Source organism: Trachymyrmex septentrionalis, unplaced genomic scaffold (genome assembly GCF_001594115.1).
Source record: "Trachymyrmex septentrionalis isolate Tsep2-gDNA-1 unplaced genomic scaffold, Tsep1.0 scaffold138, whole genome shotgun sequence".
NCBI lineage: Eukaryota > Metazoa > Arthropoda > Insecta > Hymenoptera > Formicidae > Trachymyrmex > Trachymyrmex septentrionalis.
Genome location: NW_017304522.1, coordinates 296,779 through 313,491, shown reverse-complemented (window position 1 = coordinate 313,491; position 16,713 = coordinate 296,779). Strand labels below are relative to the sequence as shown.

Here is a 16,713-nt window from a genome sequence, read left to right as displayed (position 1 = left end):
TATATTTCACAGATATCTTTGAACCAAATTATCTAAAACAACAGAATTTAGATCATACCACTATCAGTACAAAAATATCAATCAAAAAGTTCATGCTTTATCTTACATATCACAAAAGAAAATTGCCGGTAAGATAAAACTGACTTTCATATGAAGAATAAAATAGAAAAAAATTTTGCAAATGTAAGATCTCAGATCTACGTAACACGCAATTTAGGTGAGGTTGCTTAACGTTTATAAATTACTTTCATATACAACATCTCTTGTAGCAATAGTATTATCTCTATTATCAATTTTAAATCATCTTGCATATAACGCTTTATCTTTTTCAGCGACGTTAGATGGGACTATTTCAATTTTTAAATAAGAAGACATTATATGAAAAATTGTGAAAGAACAAGCATGATGATTATGGAGATTCCGCAAGAAATGACAATTATACCACCTATTTTACTTCCAACAGAGAGAATGTATGCAATTATTATCCGCAAGTTGACCTCCTCTAGTTAAATCTTTCTGAATTCATCGAAGCAAATAAAGCGTTGAACCATCTGCTGCCTTGAAGCTGTAGTGATCGGTCAATTATTTATACTTTTATCTTTTGCAAAATGTTAGCATTTGAATCATTGATTCTTTTTATAAGGAAAATAATCCGCTTGCAAAAGAGAGAAGTTGTATAAGTACTGGCTGTGATAGCCTATGAAGATACAAAACAAAAGATCTTTTACGCGTAATCATTCAAGAAACAATCTAAATCGCAAAAAAATCATTTCATTACTTCAACGATAAATAGTTTCTCTGTGACGTTACTCATCATCACGCGAGAGGAAAAGTTTTTTCATCACGAACGATATGGAAATGTCGTCGAATGCCGTCAATCTTCTCTTTCACTCGATGCAACCATCATAAATAAAGTGCGAGTAACGTCATGAGTAAAAAAATATGAGCATAATTACAAAGCGTAGAAGCAGACGGCCATAATGCATATTGTCACTTACCTGTGATTGCGCACGACTGTTGTACGACTTCCTCCCCGTCAGACATGTACATTATCGATTAGTTTGGATCATGCAGCGGGTAGTAGAGCAATGTGACCCCAGTGGGTGGATAACATTATGAAATAAAAGTAAACGATCATGCGAACGATATATAATAAAGTTATCGTATTTTCGTTCGGAGGGTTCTCCCTGTTGCTGGAGGGGCAACTTGAGATCGCCAATAACGAAACTTTAAATTAATAACGAAACTAAAGAATCTAGCATAAGGGATATTGCGTGGCGCATACACGAAGTGCAGAAGTAACTCGAAATAAATGACAATACAATTTTATTATAAAAAAATTATTCTGAAGTCCCTAATATTTTACAATGAATAATACGCTACTCGGTGATCATATGCTAAAGTTACGTTTATGAGAATTGGTCCAATCTTACGCGGTACATATATAAGAAGGTTCCGCAATTATAGCGAACGCTTCTCACCGAATCACTAATAACTAAAGCACGAATGAGCTCTACGTGATCGTAATACAATCTAAAATAGCCGGATAAAGCTTAACGAGGTCTAAATTGATAATCTGCCGATAATTGTGCCAGAGAATCAAATCGATTCCTTGCTTACACTGCAATGGCCTCAGTTGCATGCATTATGCGTTACAAAATTTTACAGATGTCTTGCATTAAAAACGTACGTGTAATACCATAGCATTTGATTTAGCGCGCGACGATTGGTATATCGAAATCATCTTTCTTGTCTATTTTTTTCTTTCGATACAGTACACATATAAATAATAAATTAATATTTTAACATAAAGAAATAATATAGAATAACGCTAGAAACGAACCGTCGTTTCCATAATGATGACGTTAACATGACATTACATTCGAATCTACCGCCAGCAGGTACACAATACATCTTAACAAGATATATAATGATAGTAATTGGTTTTTCGAATCGGCTATTCAGTGCATGCTACTTTGTTTGATCATCGCATACTATTTTTTCTCGTGTCCTTTATTATGAACGCTTAAAGCTATATTTAAAGACTTAATAGTACATATCTTTTCTTTCAAATATGAGTCATAGAGCTGTTTCGTTCTTTATAAAATAATCATTCGTTTGTCACAACACTCGAAGATGTAGAAGTGCGATAATAAACATTTAAATAGATCTTGTGACTGTTGAATAATAATGAGATCAAATAAATGATTTAATATGCAATTCAAAATAAATTGTAGTTTGTCAATCGTTAACGACAGCACCATTAATTAACAGTATACTTCAAATAATAAAAATTAAATTTACTTAATAAAAATTTTTACATAATTGTACATAATTAAAATTGTTTAATACTATGCAAGTAATATCAATTTCGTCGCTTAATCATTCCAAATTTTCGAAAGAAAAATGCTTCTAAATATCGTGCTTATCCGTTTTGCAATCTATCGAGCAGGTGAAAATTACAAATGCAACTTCAGTAGTGTGATTATATTCAAAGTTTTGCTCGTGAAATCCATTTTGTAGAACTTTTTTGTGCTTCGTATATGTGAATTAAGTCACATGTAATTATTTATAAACTATATAATATGCATAAATAATATACACAAAGATTTATCACAGGCATCAAAATCGTCTGTATGCATATACTTCAAAAAAAAGAGCGCTTTTAAAATACGCATATGCACATGCATTATGAATTATGTGAATTGAAAAATTTTTGTAAAATAAGTAAATGTTATCCTCTTTGTAATTGGATGCGAAACTATACTGCCTAATACATTTCTCTCCGCTGATAGATTAACGCATTATAATAAACGGGCGTATATCTAAATCCGGAGAATTTCTTATCGAATCTCTTGACTCATTGTCAGTGTATGTTAAACAGAATCGTTCGGAACTAAGATTGCGTATGCATAATCATAAATAACAGTGAAAATGGGCCATAGAATAAGGGACCGATTTATAGTTTTCAATGAGATGCAAGAAAAGCGAGCCTTACCTGAGAGCCCCCGCGTAATTGATGAAATTTAATTATGCGATATAGACGATCTTGCAAAACTTGTTAGTTGCGCGATAGATAAGACTAACCGTTCGGCTAATGATCGAGCAATCATTCCATCAGCTCGTCCGTAATTTTGCAAACATAAAAAAAAGGAAAGGACAACGAACTCTATAGAATTATATAGTCACATCCTTGCAATTTGACGTCCTCTTGGTCCCGGTAGAAGAGTAAGTAGCTTCATTGTATTATATGCCTATTACTACCGCGAACCTGTCATGAGGTACGGCATACAATCGTGACGAACGTACGAAATGACATGACACGCGTACACGACCGTAGAAATAAACCGCGAAGTCTCGTATGAAATGTATGAGGCATTCTCGAGAATGAGGCATACTCTCTGCGATGAGGGAGGGATGTTATTATACATAAAACACATTTAATAATGAAGATGGATGCTATTCCTAGTCGGATACCTCGGTGTCGGGGTCGAGATCCCGCGTGGGAGTCGATGCGTTACTAGCAGACGCCGAATGCGCCCCGGGTCTGTGAGTTCTTCGCGGGTCGAACGGATCTACAACGATCTGCTCGGTGCCTTTAATCTCAGCTCGACAAAACGGACAACCTTGTCCCTCGGAATCCTATAAGCAACCGATTAGATATAACGTTAACGATATACATATATGTATCTTTTTCTCTACTGTGGTAATGAAATAACGTAAAATATTTTTATCGCAATATGTTATACATCTAGGTGTAAAATTGAATCGAAATCTATTATACAGAAACATTTATTGATCGCTGAGATCACAATAATACAGAAATATTGATTGATTGCAATAAAACGTAAGAGGATTATATACTGCTACCTGCCAAGCTGTAAGGCATGGAGTACAGAGAAGATGACCGCAAGGTTCTATCCTTACATCCTTGTCATGTTCGGCGCAGATCTTACATAATTGAAATGTGCTACCCATTTCGCAGTATAATTCATATTGTTCCGCCGTCACTTTAATATGCTCTTCTGGCGTTGGTTGCACCGCCCATGTCAAGTCTGGATTTATATTTCGACCGTCCGGATATAAGTAGCTGGAAATCGATCTTCGAATATATATTCGTGAAATCTTTATAGATATAAACCTGGACAGATAAAAACATAAACTAAGCCAGTACTCAATGGTATACTTACAAGCCTTCCCGGTAGCCGTCCAATAATGCTTGGCATAGACTCTTGTTGTGTGGTATAGTTTGTAAAATATCACCATCAGAGGTGACGTAACCAATTGCCCATTGTCCCAGCCTCGTACAACTTAACCGAAATACATAGCTCCCAGGCTTAGTAATGCAATATTTTTGCAAACGGGCTTTCACCTCGTCGTACGTAAGGAAAGCCACGTAGCCAGGATGCGTCACAGCCAGAATTTTCCAGTTGCGTAGAAGAGTTGACCAAGGTTGAAACAGCCTTGAAAGTCGTATAACATGTACAATATATCCAAGATATACAAGAATGACTTCGAATCATTATGACGGAAGCTTCATAAAGTTAATTAGTTGTCTACAATTTCTTAATACTTACCTCGTGAATACGTCGAATTCAAAGTTGGAGATATAATCATTACACGTCAAATCTATCGTGGATTTCAGGGCCATTGCTTGCAATCCCGTGCTGATCGGATGAACCTGATTCAATTCGTGTCTGAACACCTTCCACGGTACTAATGTACTGAAAAGAAATTAATGAAAGATAAAAAAAATTATTCTTTTTTTCTTTTTAGATAGTTGAATCATCTACATAAATAATTTTTAAATGTTAAAAATCTTAAAGCAATATGTATTATTTTTTATTTTAAATTGATTTTTTCGTATATACTAAATTGCTGCTAAAAGTTTGTTATATTTGTTAAAAACAGAATCAGAAACAAAATTTCAATAAAATTGGAGTAAAACTATACTATACGCAAAATATACTCTCGCATTCATTTTATAAGACTCTTTTCAGAGAAATTGGGTTTTTTTTAGTTTTAATGTGGAAAACTTGACGGGAAAAAAAGATGAATTTTTTACATGTTTTAACGGTATGTACAACTACGAAAATAGTTTGAAAAGTTTTGAGCAACATGAAGATGGCATTACTCAAAATCATTCTGGTATTACAATACTGGATACGAACTTTTCGATATCACATTAATATTTTTAGCAGAAGCTATAGCTCTACTTATAGCTATTAAACATATTAACAATTCAGAATTATCTGACTTTATAATTTTCTCAGATTCTAAAAGTGTTTTCAGTACTCTCCTAAATATGAAGGAATTGAAGCACCAATCATACTTAATCCAAGAATTAAATAAACTTTTATTCGAGTGTAAAGAGAAAAAAAACAAAAATATAGAGCTGGTGTGGGTTCCGGCTCACAATGGTATTAAAGGTACAAAGCGGATGAATTAGCTAAGAAAGCCGTCATGGAGGGTCCATTACTTGAAGTAGAGGTCCCTCATTCAGAGGTCATTCATTTGGTCTACATTTTTAGAGACAAATGTATTAAAGATAATGATAACTCCCTGAATCATAGAGCACACGTTTTCAACAAAGGAGCGCTTTATTTTAAGTACTATTTCCGTCCGAAACCTTGGTTTCTCAACAGCCTTTTAGATAGAAAATTGTTACAATTAATCGTCTCCGCAACGGACACAACTCGCTAAAGCACTCCCTTCACAGATTTAAGATAGCGATTTGTGTTCTTGTGGACTTGTCGAAAATGAAAACCACATTCTATGGGAATGTGTACAGCAAGAATAAGTCTGGTCAAGAAATTTAATAAGCTAAGAATTAAAACTCCTGTTGATTTCAGAAAAATCCTAAAAAGAAAGAATGAAACCCAAAGAAATTGAAATCATCACCGATTTCTTTAACGAATGCAAGTTGAATATTTAGTAAACAATCTTTCAATCGCTCTTAAATCTAATCAGGTTTTACAAAATTTAAAAAAAAAAGTAACAAAGAGAAGAAAATGTATAGTTACATTTATCTGCTATTATTTATGCATGTATTAGTTTTTTTCTTAAAGTATATTATAGTTATGCGTCTTTTGTTTGTAATCCTGTCTTCTTAGTACTCTAGATTTAGAACAGATTAAGCATTTATATATCTCTAAGTATCAATTCGACCATAAGGACCTTTTTATTTTTCCTTCTTTGTAAAAGAGTAAGTTTCTTAGCGCAATCTTCATGTATTATCCTATAAGTAACTATTGTAAAATGGTTGTATTTACCTCATGTGTCAAGCCAATAAACCAAATTATCTATCTATCTGTTACAATCGTACATGTTTTGCAAGGGTGCGTTCCGAGTTATGCATGAAGCGCGTAATATATCGTTTTATCCTTCTTTATTATTTGGTGAACAACGAGGATAAGTGATGCATCATGCGCTTCATGCGTACCTCGAAACGCACCCCACGATATCTGTGAAAATTGTAGCCATTTTAGACGCTCAGTTGTTGTTTGAAAGTTATTTGTGTCAGTCGATGTTTTTGTAAAAATGGAAAAAATCGAATACCGACGATCGCTAAACAAAAAATTTATAAATTGCGGTAATTAACTACTCACTGTATTTATCACATCTGATCCCCTGAATCACTTTTTCCTGTTTTCTAGGCTCAAAGTTAGACTCGGAAAACACAGACTTTCATCAAACGAACACTGACATCGAGAGTAGATATATTACATGTTTTTTTAAAATAAAATTATGAAAAGAATTATGAAAAATTATGAAAAAACTTAGATTTTTCTATATTGTATTTGTAAATGTAAGGTAACTGCGAGTTACCTTGCATTTACGTCAGTTGGGGGAATATACCACTCGTGTTTAACAATGATACTTATTAGCAGCGCTTATATCAGTGTCATAAAGTTGTTTACAATTGCTTAACATATTGCATAAGCATTAACAATTTCCTGGTAATAGTATTGTTTTTATAAGGTAAATATGATAGCGTAGTACATGAAACAAGTACGTGCTCATATAACTTTCACAGTGTTTTATGTAAGTTATTATTTAAGCGTTACACAATATTTAGCTTGATTAGCTATTAATATAGGTTGAAATGAAAATATTCAGTACGTCGTTGATTCATTTTCTTAATAGTCATATTGTACAGGCTCATCATAAAATAAAATGGCATCATGGAGCAATATGTCACTATTTTTGTTAGGGTAAAATACCAGTACACTTATTTTCTTCAATATAGATTAAGGCGCTATAAACAAACATTATGCCGCATAATCCCGTAGTGATGAGATATCCGTATTGACGAATAATTAATAAATAATAAAACCTAAACATTTATTTATTTGCTTACTATTATATATTAATTTATTGCTCAATTCAAAATTTTGAATAAGAAATGTAGTTCTTTAATCCATTTTAATCCATTCTCGATTACTGGGAATTTAAACTATTTGTAACAATATGTAAACATAAATAAAATAATACAAATATATATTCATACATTTCATCACTTATACATTACATACTTTTACACGTTTCAGATAAGAATACCTCGAATGGAAAACAAGAAAAACTGATCGAGCTTCTTGGAGTCAGGTTTCATTAACAGAGGCTTAATCAGATTTTTGAAAATAAAATGAATATCTGGAATGCAATCTAAATATTAAGTAATTTAATCTAAGTTAAGAACTATGTTACAAAGTTTACGTTACATAGCTTAACCCCTCGAAGTTATTATCTTACAAATGGCTAAGACACTCGCCCCGGAAAGTCGAGAGGTCCCAGGTTCGAATCCTGATTGAGGTAATATTTTTCGCAATAAAAGTTTCTTATTTGAAATAGGGAAGAGGGGGGAGAGATTATATATATACTCGCGAATGTCCGAACGTTTTGGCTCGCGATTATTAGCATCTCAAATTGATTATGTTTTAATGTCCGAACGTTTCGGCGCACAGTCACATTTGAGATTAATTAAATTCACGACTCAAGAATATTATATTATTTGAAATATACAACTTCGACCGATGGTAAGATGCTCTCTACTATATTATGTTGTTAACATTAATTCGGTCGGTTTCTATTTCCTATCTTACAAATGTTTATTTTTATCTTAAAAATCATTCATAATGTGTTTTTATAATAAATCAATGTAATATTGTAACTATAATAGTATTTTTTTTATATGTGACATATTACCCATGTTGGCATATTACCTATGTTTTTTAACTCTTTCGTATTTCTTTATTTTTAATAACAAAAAAATAAAAATATCTGATTGCAATCATACGCAAATAATAAATAAAGAATGGAAAAAGAAGAGCAGTGTATAAAATTACTTTAAATTGAACAAATAATTATTCAAAAATCTAATTTCGCTTAAGTGTGGCATATTCCCCCCACTTATCCTAATATAAAAAGTTTGACAAAGATTTAAAATTTAAATTAAACATTATTTTAATAAGAAGTAGACATGTTTTTAAAAAAATAATTAAAATAAAATGTAAAAATTTTCAACTGAATAAAGCTAGCAGGATCAAATCAGCAGAATCAAATTGGATTTATCGGAATTTTTAGTACTCATTTTGTACTAAAAATTCAAATTGTATCATTAATGATAATTTTGTATCGTGTGCCATTTTGAAAAAAATCGTAGCGATGCTAGCTTAATATTAAGTTGATAAGACCAATTCAAAATAAAAAAAAAAAAGAAAAATAATTTCTAAAATCAATAGGATTGAATCATTTGTATCATTTTGTACTATCAAAAACAATTCTATATTATGTCATTTCCAAGAAATCAATAGCGCTGCTAATTTAATATTTAAACTGGCAGGACCATACAAAAAAAAAACAAGAGCAAAAATTAACACAATTGAATTTGTGTTAATTAAAAGTTAATTATATATATTTTCTCCTTAAAATGATTTTAATAGTATATACTTACAATCTATGAAGCATTCCACAAACCAGGCACTTTTGAAACATCGTCATTTTATTTTTTTTTTAATTTGCTATATATTCTACAGGTAAAAATATGATTCACACATGTTTCACGAAAAAAATTTGAGATTTTTGTGAAATTATTCACGCTTGTAAATTGTGAGAATTTATAAAAAAACGTCACTCATGCGAAAATTCAAATTATTATATTGTCAAAATACTAAAATATACTATTAGTCGAACAAAAATACAACAGACCGATTTAAAAAATCTTAAATTGTTTTATGGATGAGTTATTTTTAATTTATCATTTTCATATAAATAAATCATTTTCCATTTGTTTACAATTTTTATTAACATTTTTCATTATCAACTCATCAATTTAAAAAATATCATCATATTCCCATTTCAATCATGAAGTAATCTTGAACATTTCAAAATGAAACTCGAATGAATTGTAGTATAGTTAACTGTAGTATAATTAAAAAACTATATCAACTGTAGTATAATTAAAAAATTTGAGTTCCATTTGGAAATTTTCAGGATTATTTCATAATTGAAAATGGAATATGATAATATTTTTACAAAATTTGTAAATTGAGTTGATGATGAAAAATGTTGATAATTGTAAACAAATGGAAAATGATTCATTTTTATGAAAATAATAAATTAAAAATAACTCATCCATATAACAATTTAAGATCTTTAAAATCAGTCTCTTGTATTTTTTGTACAACTAATTGTTTCGACGATATAATAATTTGAATGTTTGCATGAGCGACGTTTTTTTATACCTATATGTATATGTTTACAAATGTGAATAACTTCACAAAAAAAATCTCAAATTTTTTTCGCGAAACACGTGTCTTATATTTTTATGTGTAGAATATGTTAGTAAATTAAAAAAAATAAAATAAAATGACGATGTTTCAAAGGTGTCCGGTTTGCCTCATAGATTGTAAGTATATACTAATAAAGTCATATTTTAAGGAGAAAACATGTAAAATATTAACTTATTTTCAACGATACAAATTAATATAAATTCAGTTGTGTTAATTTTACCCCTGTATTGTTTTTTTTATGGACCTGCCAGTTTAAGTTAAAGGCTATGGCAGAGAACACTCTGTAATGAGACATAACGTAGTCATGACGTGGAGTAAGACAGAAAAAAACGTAGAAGTTGCAATCATGATTAGTCAGAAAAGTACTTCGGCATTAAAAATTCCGATAGGTCCAATTTAATTCTGTTGATTTGATCCTGCTAGCTTTATAGAGCTAAAATTTTCATTTAAACTATAAAATTCTATTATTAAATATAAATATTGAAAATCATTTCTCTCTCTTTCTCTCTCTCTCTCTCTCTCTCTCTTCCCTCCCCCTCCTACCCTCTCTTTCTCTCTTTCATTGAACTGTTTAATGTAAATGTAATATTCATTTTTATACAGAAAATAGGTAAATTTTCATCCCCATTGAATAAGAGAAGCGCTAATTACGGCATTCCCCGTTAGATGTTAGATACTAATACGTATAGGTACGTCGTATTAGTACCTACCTATACATATAGGTATGTATTTAAGTAAATTTTTTCCTCAAAAATATGATTGCGCGCTGATTACTTTCGGACTTTCAACACAATCAATTTGAAATAACATTAATAATTCCTCCAAATAAGATCATTAATTTGATGCTACTAGCATCTTAAAAAGAACTTGTAAAGAACTTGGTATGAAAAATATTATCTCGACCGAGATTTGAATCCGTATCTTCCGTATATATCTCTCACTGTTCGATCACCAAAACCTTGACAACATTCTTTGTAATAAATAACATTTATAAAAAGTATGCATTAAAAGGCAATGTGTATAAACGATACATTTTATTGTATAAATTTATTATAATATTATTATATAATTTTTAATTCCAGTTTTTACAAAGATTATACTTAATATTTAATTCCATTCATCTTACTCTTCATCTCTTTCTAATTCTTAGAACTTTATCAGTTTCTACCAAAGTATTAGATGTACAACTTAATTCTCGGCCCCTACATTTAATCTATTACAACACCTATTCAAATTTAAATCTTTTTCCCACCATATAGTCGTTTTAAAGCGCCATTTTTAGCTAACATTTTTTAGCGCCATTTTTAGCTAACATTTTTTAGCGCCATTTTTAGTAAAACAAGGTATAATAGTTGACGATGCTGCCAATATACTCGTAATCTCAAAATACAGTAGTGAAAGCAATGTCATTCGAAAAGCAGCATTTAAAGCACTACCTTTTTTTCACATTTCAATTGAAGAAAAAGGCGAGACTAAGAAAATGATTTGCCTTAGGTGAAAATGCTCTGTCTTATAGTACGTGTAAAAAGTGGTTTCAAAAGTTTTGAGATGGCAATTTCAGTCTCTACGGTGAAGAACGCCCTGGACAACAAAAAACATTGTAGATCCTATTTGCTTGTAATAATTATTGAATAACCAGCGCACCACAAGCATATAAGAATATAATAGGTCACAGACCTAACGTAAGAAGAAAAAAAAAAGAATATCAACATATTTTTGTTAAAAAGACTGAGAATTAAGTTCTACATCTAACAACAAATTAACTTTAATCTCGATTTAACTTATTCTTTTTTTTATTTTTTTTAATTCTTAGAACTAGAAAAAGAATGAAGAATTAGTTGAATCAAGATTAAAATTAAACTACATTGGTTATAAAAATGAGTACATACACGTTTCTACCAAAATAATTTAATTTAAATTTCAGTTCAATCTCAGTTCTAATTCTTCATCCTTTTTCGCTAATTCTAAGAATTAGAAAAAGATAAAGACTAAATTGAATTAAAATTAATCTACATTGATAGAAACAGGCATTAGAAGAATAAGTTGGATCGAGATTAAAGTTAATAAAAATTTGTAAGTTTACAATGCTAGAAATGAGCACAGGTTAATCAGAATTTGAATTTTTTTCAAATTCCAGGGTTTCGAAATGCCTTGATCCACCACTGATGTCCAGGTACTTGCGCACTGACGCACATGCGCGTTAAAAACCGTTCGCGTCTCCGACATGACATGATGATCAGTACAAAATAGCGATTCCTAGTGATTGGTTCGTGTGACATCCTCAGCGTTTGTTCGAAGCTCGCTTTTGCGTTTTTCAGCGGTAAGGAATACAACTCGATCCGTCTTAATGATACGCGAGGTTTGATCGATGTAGTTGTTTGTGCGTTTCGAGAATCGTCGAAAAATCTCGTAGAAATATCATCGAGACATAAGGCATAAAGTTAGACGCAGATTCTTCGCTAGGAGCATTCGCTGACCGATTATCTCCGCGAGGTTGACCTGGCACACGATAGATGGCCACTGATCGCAAAATTCCGTAGTTTCTATAACTTATAAGAACTCTAGAATTCTACACACGCATATCGATACTTATAATTACATCCAAATTACTGTTAGGGATGGATAAAAGAATAAATTTATTCAAATATATATATATAACCAATTTCACAAAAAAAAAATCTTTTTATATCATAATATAGCTCAAAAATATAAATAATAATTTGTTAATTTCCTTTTCTATATATATATATAGTTATAGAAATCTTCATTGTAAATTCAGGAGATGACAAATGTTCAATATTCAATATTTTACGATTTTTCCCTGTTGTCTTATTTTACACAGAGGAATTGCACAGTCATCTTGTTTTAACGATAACTCATACGTCCATTCGGACACAATCGTACTATTTTACGATTTGTTTATACATCACGACGGTTTTACGCAATATTTCCAAACCTGATCATTATGTTATGACGAATTATTTAATCTAATTGTCTGATAAAATTGTTAATGAATCAAATACTTTTGTTACAATTACTTACAATTTATTATGGTGATGTATCTATACAGTGTCCCGAAATTCAAGAATAATATTATTATCGTGTGAAACTTCGTGAAAAATTAAGTAATGAAAGCGCATTTCATTTTTTCCAAAGTAGTTTTTTAAGTATAAATGTTTAAAATTTGGCCAATGCTAAACGTTGATTAAAAAGTCATTCATCGATGTGACGTGCGTGGTATTAGATGTTGAACACTTCGCAATCACTGACATGAAACAAAATATGTCTTATAAGTTAACGGAACAAAATGAGCAGAATCAATCCAAATTAATATTTTTATTTGTTGCTCATTTGTTGTTAAAAAATTGTCAAAGAAATAAAAATTTGTTACTCTGTAGGTTCTCTTAAAAAATGATGTTCTGCTAAAGGAAGATTAAGTTAGTGGAACAATATACATATAACAAAGTTGATCTACGTGAAAATAAGAATTTGTTGCTATTTTGTTGCTATCGAAATATTCTAGTTTTGAATCCATTACCTATGAAATAAGTATAAATAACAACGGTATACCTCAGCGTGCAACAAATTCAGACGATATACTAATTTTAAGCAAGCAACAAATTTTTTACTGGTACGTTACTCTTATCCCGCTAGCACGCTGAAGTTTTTTGTTGTTATTTGTACATGTTATAGGTATATGTTCTTTAGGAGACACAATTATGAGAAAACTGTAAATTGCGAGATATAAAATTCCTGAATTCTTTTTGTTAAAGGGGGATTGAATTTGTAATACTATTCTTTCCCCTCCTCCTTTCCTGTATCGGCAGTTTTAGGAGCGGGGCCCCGACACATCGGAAATGCGTATTATAAAATTCATCGTACCCGTCGGATTCACATACTTAACCCGAAATTTCGCAGGCACGTATTTTGATAATTGCTCTTCTTACTTCCTCTCATCGTAACATCATTTCCCCTATAGACTATACTAACGATAGACATTAATTTTTGATGAATATATATAATTACTGTCGAAACTATCTTTTTCAGAAAAATTACTAGGCTTAAACTTGAGAGAGATGAATTTACGAAAGATTTTCCATAATATTTCATTCAACTTAATCGCCTCAATAACCTTTAATTCGCAATAGCTTGAAATATGCTGCTTTCGATATTTCATCTTAATTTTATATAGTACATATTTCATCTCGATTAATACTGCAATTAAGAATATTGTAAAATTCTATTTTATTTTATCGGATATCGCTTCATTGTGCCGATTTGTATGTTCGTAATGCTTTAGCGTGAAAAAAAAACTATGGCATCGAAAGCGAGTTTTAAATATAGCAAAATTAAGCATCTAAAAGCACGATTATTATTATTTTATCGACACATTTTTTAATCTATTAACATGAATACAAATCACATTTCAATTTTCTTAAAATATCGAGCGTTTCCTTCTATAAAAGTTATGTTATTTCAATATAATTATTTACTAGTTTACACACAAAAAAACTAAACATGAATTGTTTTTGCTATCCTTGTTTCAATGAACGCAACTTACGACTAATGTAGATATAGAAAATAAATTAATATCAGATTGTGAAAATAAAAAAAAATACAATAATTAACAGTATTTGTCATTTGCAAGGCGCAATGTCGATATCTATTTGTCACATTAAAAACTTTCAATGCTCTCGCCGATTGCAGTTGTAGCAGCGATGAGCGGAAACAAGGATTACAAATCAGCCATGTCGATTTACGACTTCACGGCGAACTCCATCAGGGGAGAAGAAGTCCCTTTATCCAAGTAAGCATGAATCCGACCGCGTTGCGTAAAATCACATTATAGAAAAGATGTAATATTAACTCTTGTTGGTTTAGATATAAAGATCACGTATGCTTGATCGTAAACGTCGCTTCGAAATGCGGCCTCACAGCAACAAATTACAAAGAACTGAATGAACTATACGACGAATATGCTGAATCTAAAGGTAAATTCTCACATTGAAAGTTATTCTATATTACGAAGCAATAGTAATAACATTTTTTTCATTATTTGGCAGGATTACGAATTCTAGCGTTTCCTTGTAACCAATTCAATGGTCAAGAGCCAGGAAACAGCGACGAGATTTGCAGTTTTGCCGATCGTCAAAAAGTAATTTTACCCTTTATTCATAACCTTTTACAAATACAAATATTTGAGTGAAAAAATAGCGTTTGACTAAAAAACTTAGCTAACTATAAAATTTGTTATATTGCAATATATATATGCACGCACGCACGCACGCACGCACGCACGCACAAAAATTGTAAGCATTCTGTATATTACCTTACGTAAGGAACAATACCGATGATAAAGGTCATATACTCAATGCCGGTTGTTCCATCTTCAGATAAATTATGTGATATTTATCTAATGATATTTATCTAATGATAAAAGAAAAAAAGAAAGAGAACGAGAGAGAGAGAGAGAGAGAGAGAGAGAGAGACAGGGGAGAGGGCGAGGGAGAGGTAAAGAGAGCAAACAAACTGAGATTGAAAGATGGAACAACTCAGCATTGGAGAAAGACATAATGATAACAACATATATATATATATACAATATAACAAGTAAGAAAAAATATGCAAGTTTTAGTAAAACTAATATACAGAATTGTGTGTGTGTGTGTGTGTGTGTGCGTGCGTGTGTGTGTGTGTGTGTGTGTGTGTGTGTTCGTGAATAAACTATTGTATTTTATAGTTATGTAACTAAAGCTGAATACTTGAAATACGAAGCGCTTTATCGGTCCGAGCGTTAAGATGTTGAACTGCTATATAATATACACTCATTTAAATTGAATTAATTTTCAGAAATAAATTGTGAGCCGATAAGATTATCGGATTCACACAATCAATCTGAAACAAATAATCCCCCCAAAAATTTCCCAAATCTTAAAAAACTGTAATAAATTTATTGCGAAAAATATTACCTCGGCCGGGAGTCGAACCCGGATCTCTTGCATTCCGTGCGAGATTTCCAATCATATTGATTAAAGCTGAATAATTACGAAAACTTCAATGTACATAAACTCTACATATAGAAACTTATATTGTTATCATCTATACAGTTGTCATTATAAAAAATGTATTTTTCTCTGAATGTATTATAAACGCAGACAACAATCGCCTATTTTCCTCAATGAATAATCCATATTCACATATCCGGTATTTTCCAGGTAAAATTCGATTTATTTGAGAAAATTGACGTGAACGGAAATAACACGCATCCTCTTTGGTCATATCTGAAGAAAGAGCAAGGTGGTCTGCTGGGAAACTTCATAAAATGGAACTTCACCAAGTTCATCGTGAATAAAGAGGGCAAGGTTGTCGAACGACACGGTCCTAATGTAGATCCCCACAAGTTGAAAGATTCTCTTGAAAAATATTTCTAAATTGTCTTCCTATGTAAGGAAGACATTTTCTAAGGTAGATATTTCTTATAGTATAAACAAATTAAATAGGAGATTAAATTTATATATATTATGTTTGAACGAATTTTGTAGATTTTTTGCAATATGGAAAACTTCACACATATGAAAACTTATTTTTTCCTTCTTACATATTATGTTACAATAAATTCTTTTTAAATTCTTTTTCGACATAGGTATGCACATATTTTACATTTCGTAATGTGTAATTGTGAATTGTTTAAGTAACTGGAAATCAATATTACGTATTTGTACTTCCTCATCTTTATATATGTATATCCACAAGTTTCATTTAAAATAAAGGTAATTATGCACTTTAAAGGACACTGCGTTGATGACTTTTATCTTGACATATCTTGTCAAGATCATGATTCTGAATGACTTCCAATAAGTTTTAGCCGTCGCTCATTATTCGTTAAAAAATTATTAATAAAAAAAATTCATTAATAAAACCT

The 16,713-nt window shown here is 31.1% G+C and overlaps 2 protein-coding genes across 8 annotated transcripts in view; one reads left to right on the top strand and one right to left on the bottom strand.

The window, feature by feature from the left end:
* LOC108745347 (E3 ubiquitin-protein ligase CBL-B) overlaps positions 1 to 16,713 on the bottom strand; it is a 58,145-nt gene that overhangs the window by 2,590 nt on the left and 38,842 nt on the right. For 2 of the 5 annotated variants that reach the window (XR_001939090.1, XM_018481453.1), the window contains exons 2-6: positions 4,578 to 4,724; positions 4,191 to 4,463; positions 3,868 to 4,090; positions 3,478 to 3,642; positions 999 to 1,025 (exon numbers count right to left, since the gene is read on the bottom strand). Coding sequence is in view for 4 of the 5 variants with exons in the window: in XM_018481453.1 (XP_018336955.1) it covers positions 999 to 1,025; positions 3,478 to 3,642; positions 3,868 to 4,090; positions 4,191 to 4,463; positions 4,578 to 4,724 (835 nt within the window). In the remaining variant the exon portion in view is untranslated. The remainder of the gene's footprint in view (positions 1 to 998; positions 1,026 to 3,477; positions 3,643 to 3,867; positions 4,091 to 4,190; positions 4,464 to 4,577; positions 4,725 to 16,713) is intronic. The other 3 variants (XM_018481454.1, XM_018481455.1, XM_018481456.1) reach the window with 3 other exon arrangements.
* LOC108745352 (probable glutathione peroxidase 2) lies at positions 12,016 to 16,304 on the top strand. 3 transcript variants are annotated; one of them, XM_018481468.1, is made up of 6 exons: positions 12,021 to 12,111; positions 13,619 to 13,709; positions 14,499 to 14,598; positions 14,673 to 14,782; positions 14,855 to 14,946; positions 16,007 to 16,304. In XM_018481468.1, exons 2-6 carry the CDS (start codon positions 13,649 to 13,651, stop codon positions 16,220 to 16,222), a joined length of 579 nt encoding a protein of 192 aa, XP_018336970.1. In that variant the 5' UTR covers positions 12,021 to 12,111; positions 13,619 to 13,648; the 3' UTR covers positions 16,223 to 16,304. The 3 variants fall into 3 exon arrangements, with proteins under 3 accessions (XP_018336971.1, XP_018336970.1, XP_018336969.1); XM_018481467.1 differs by having other exon boundaries at positions 12,022 to 12,111; positions 13,565 to 13,709; XM_018481469.1 differs by lacking the exon at positions 13,619 to 13,709 and having other exon boundaries at positions 12,016 to 12,111.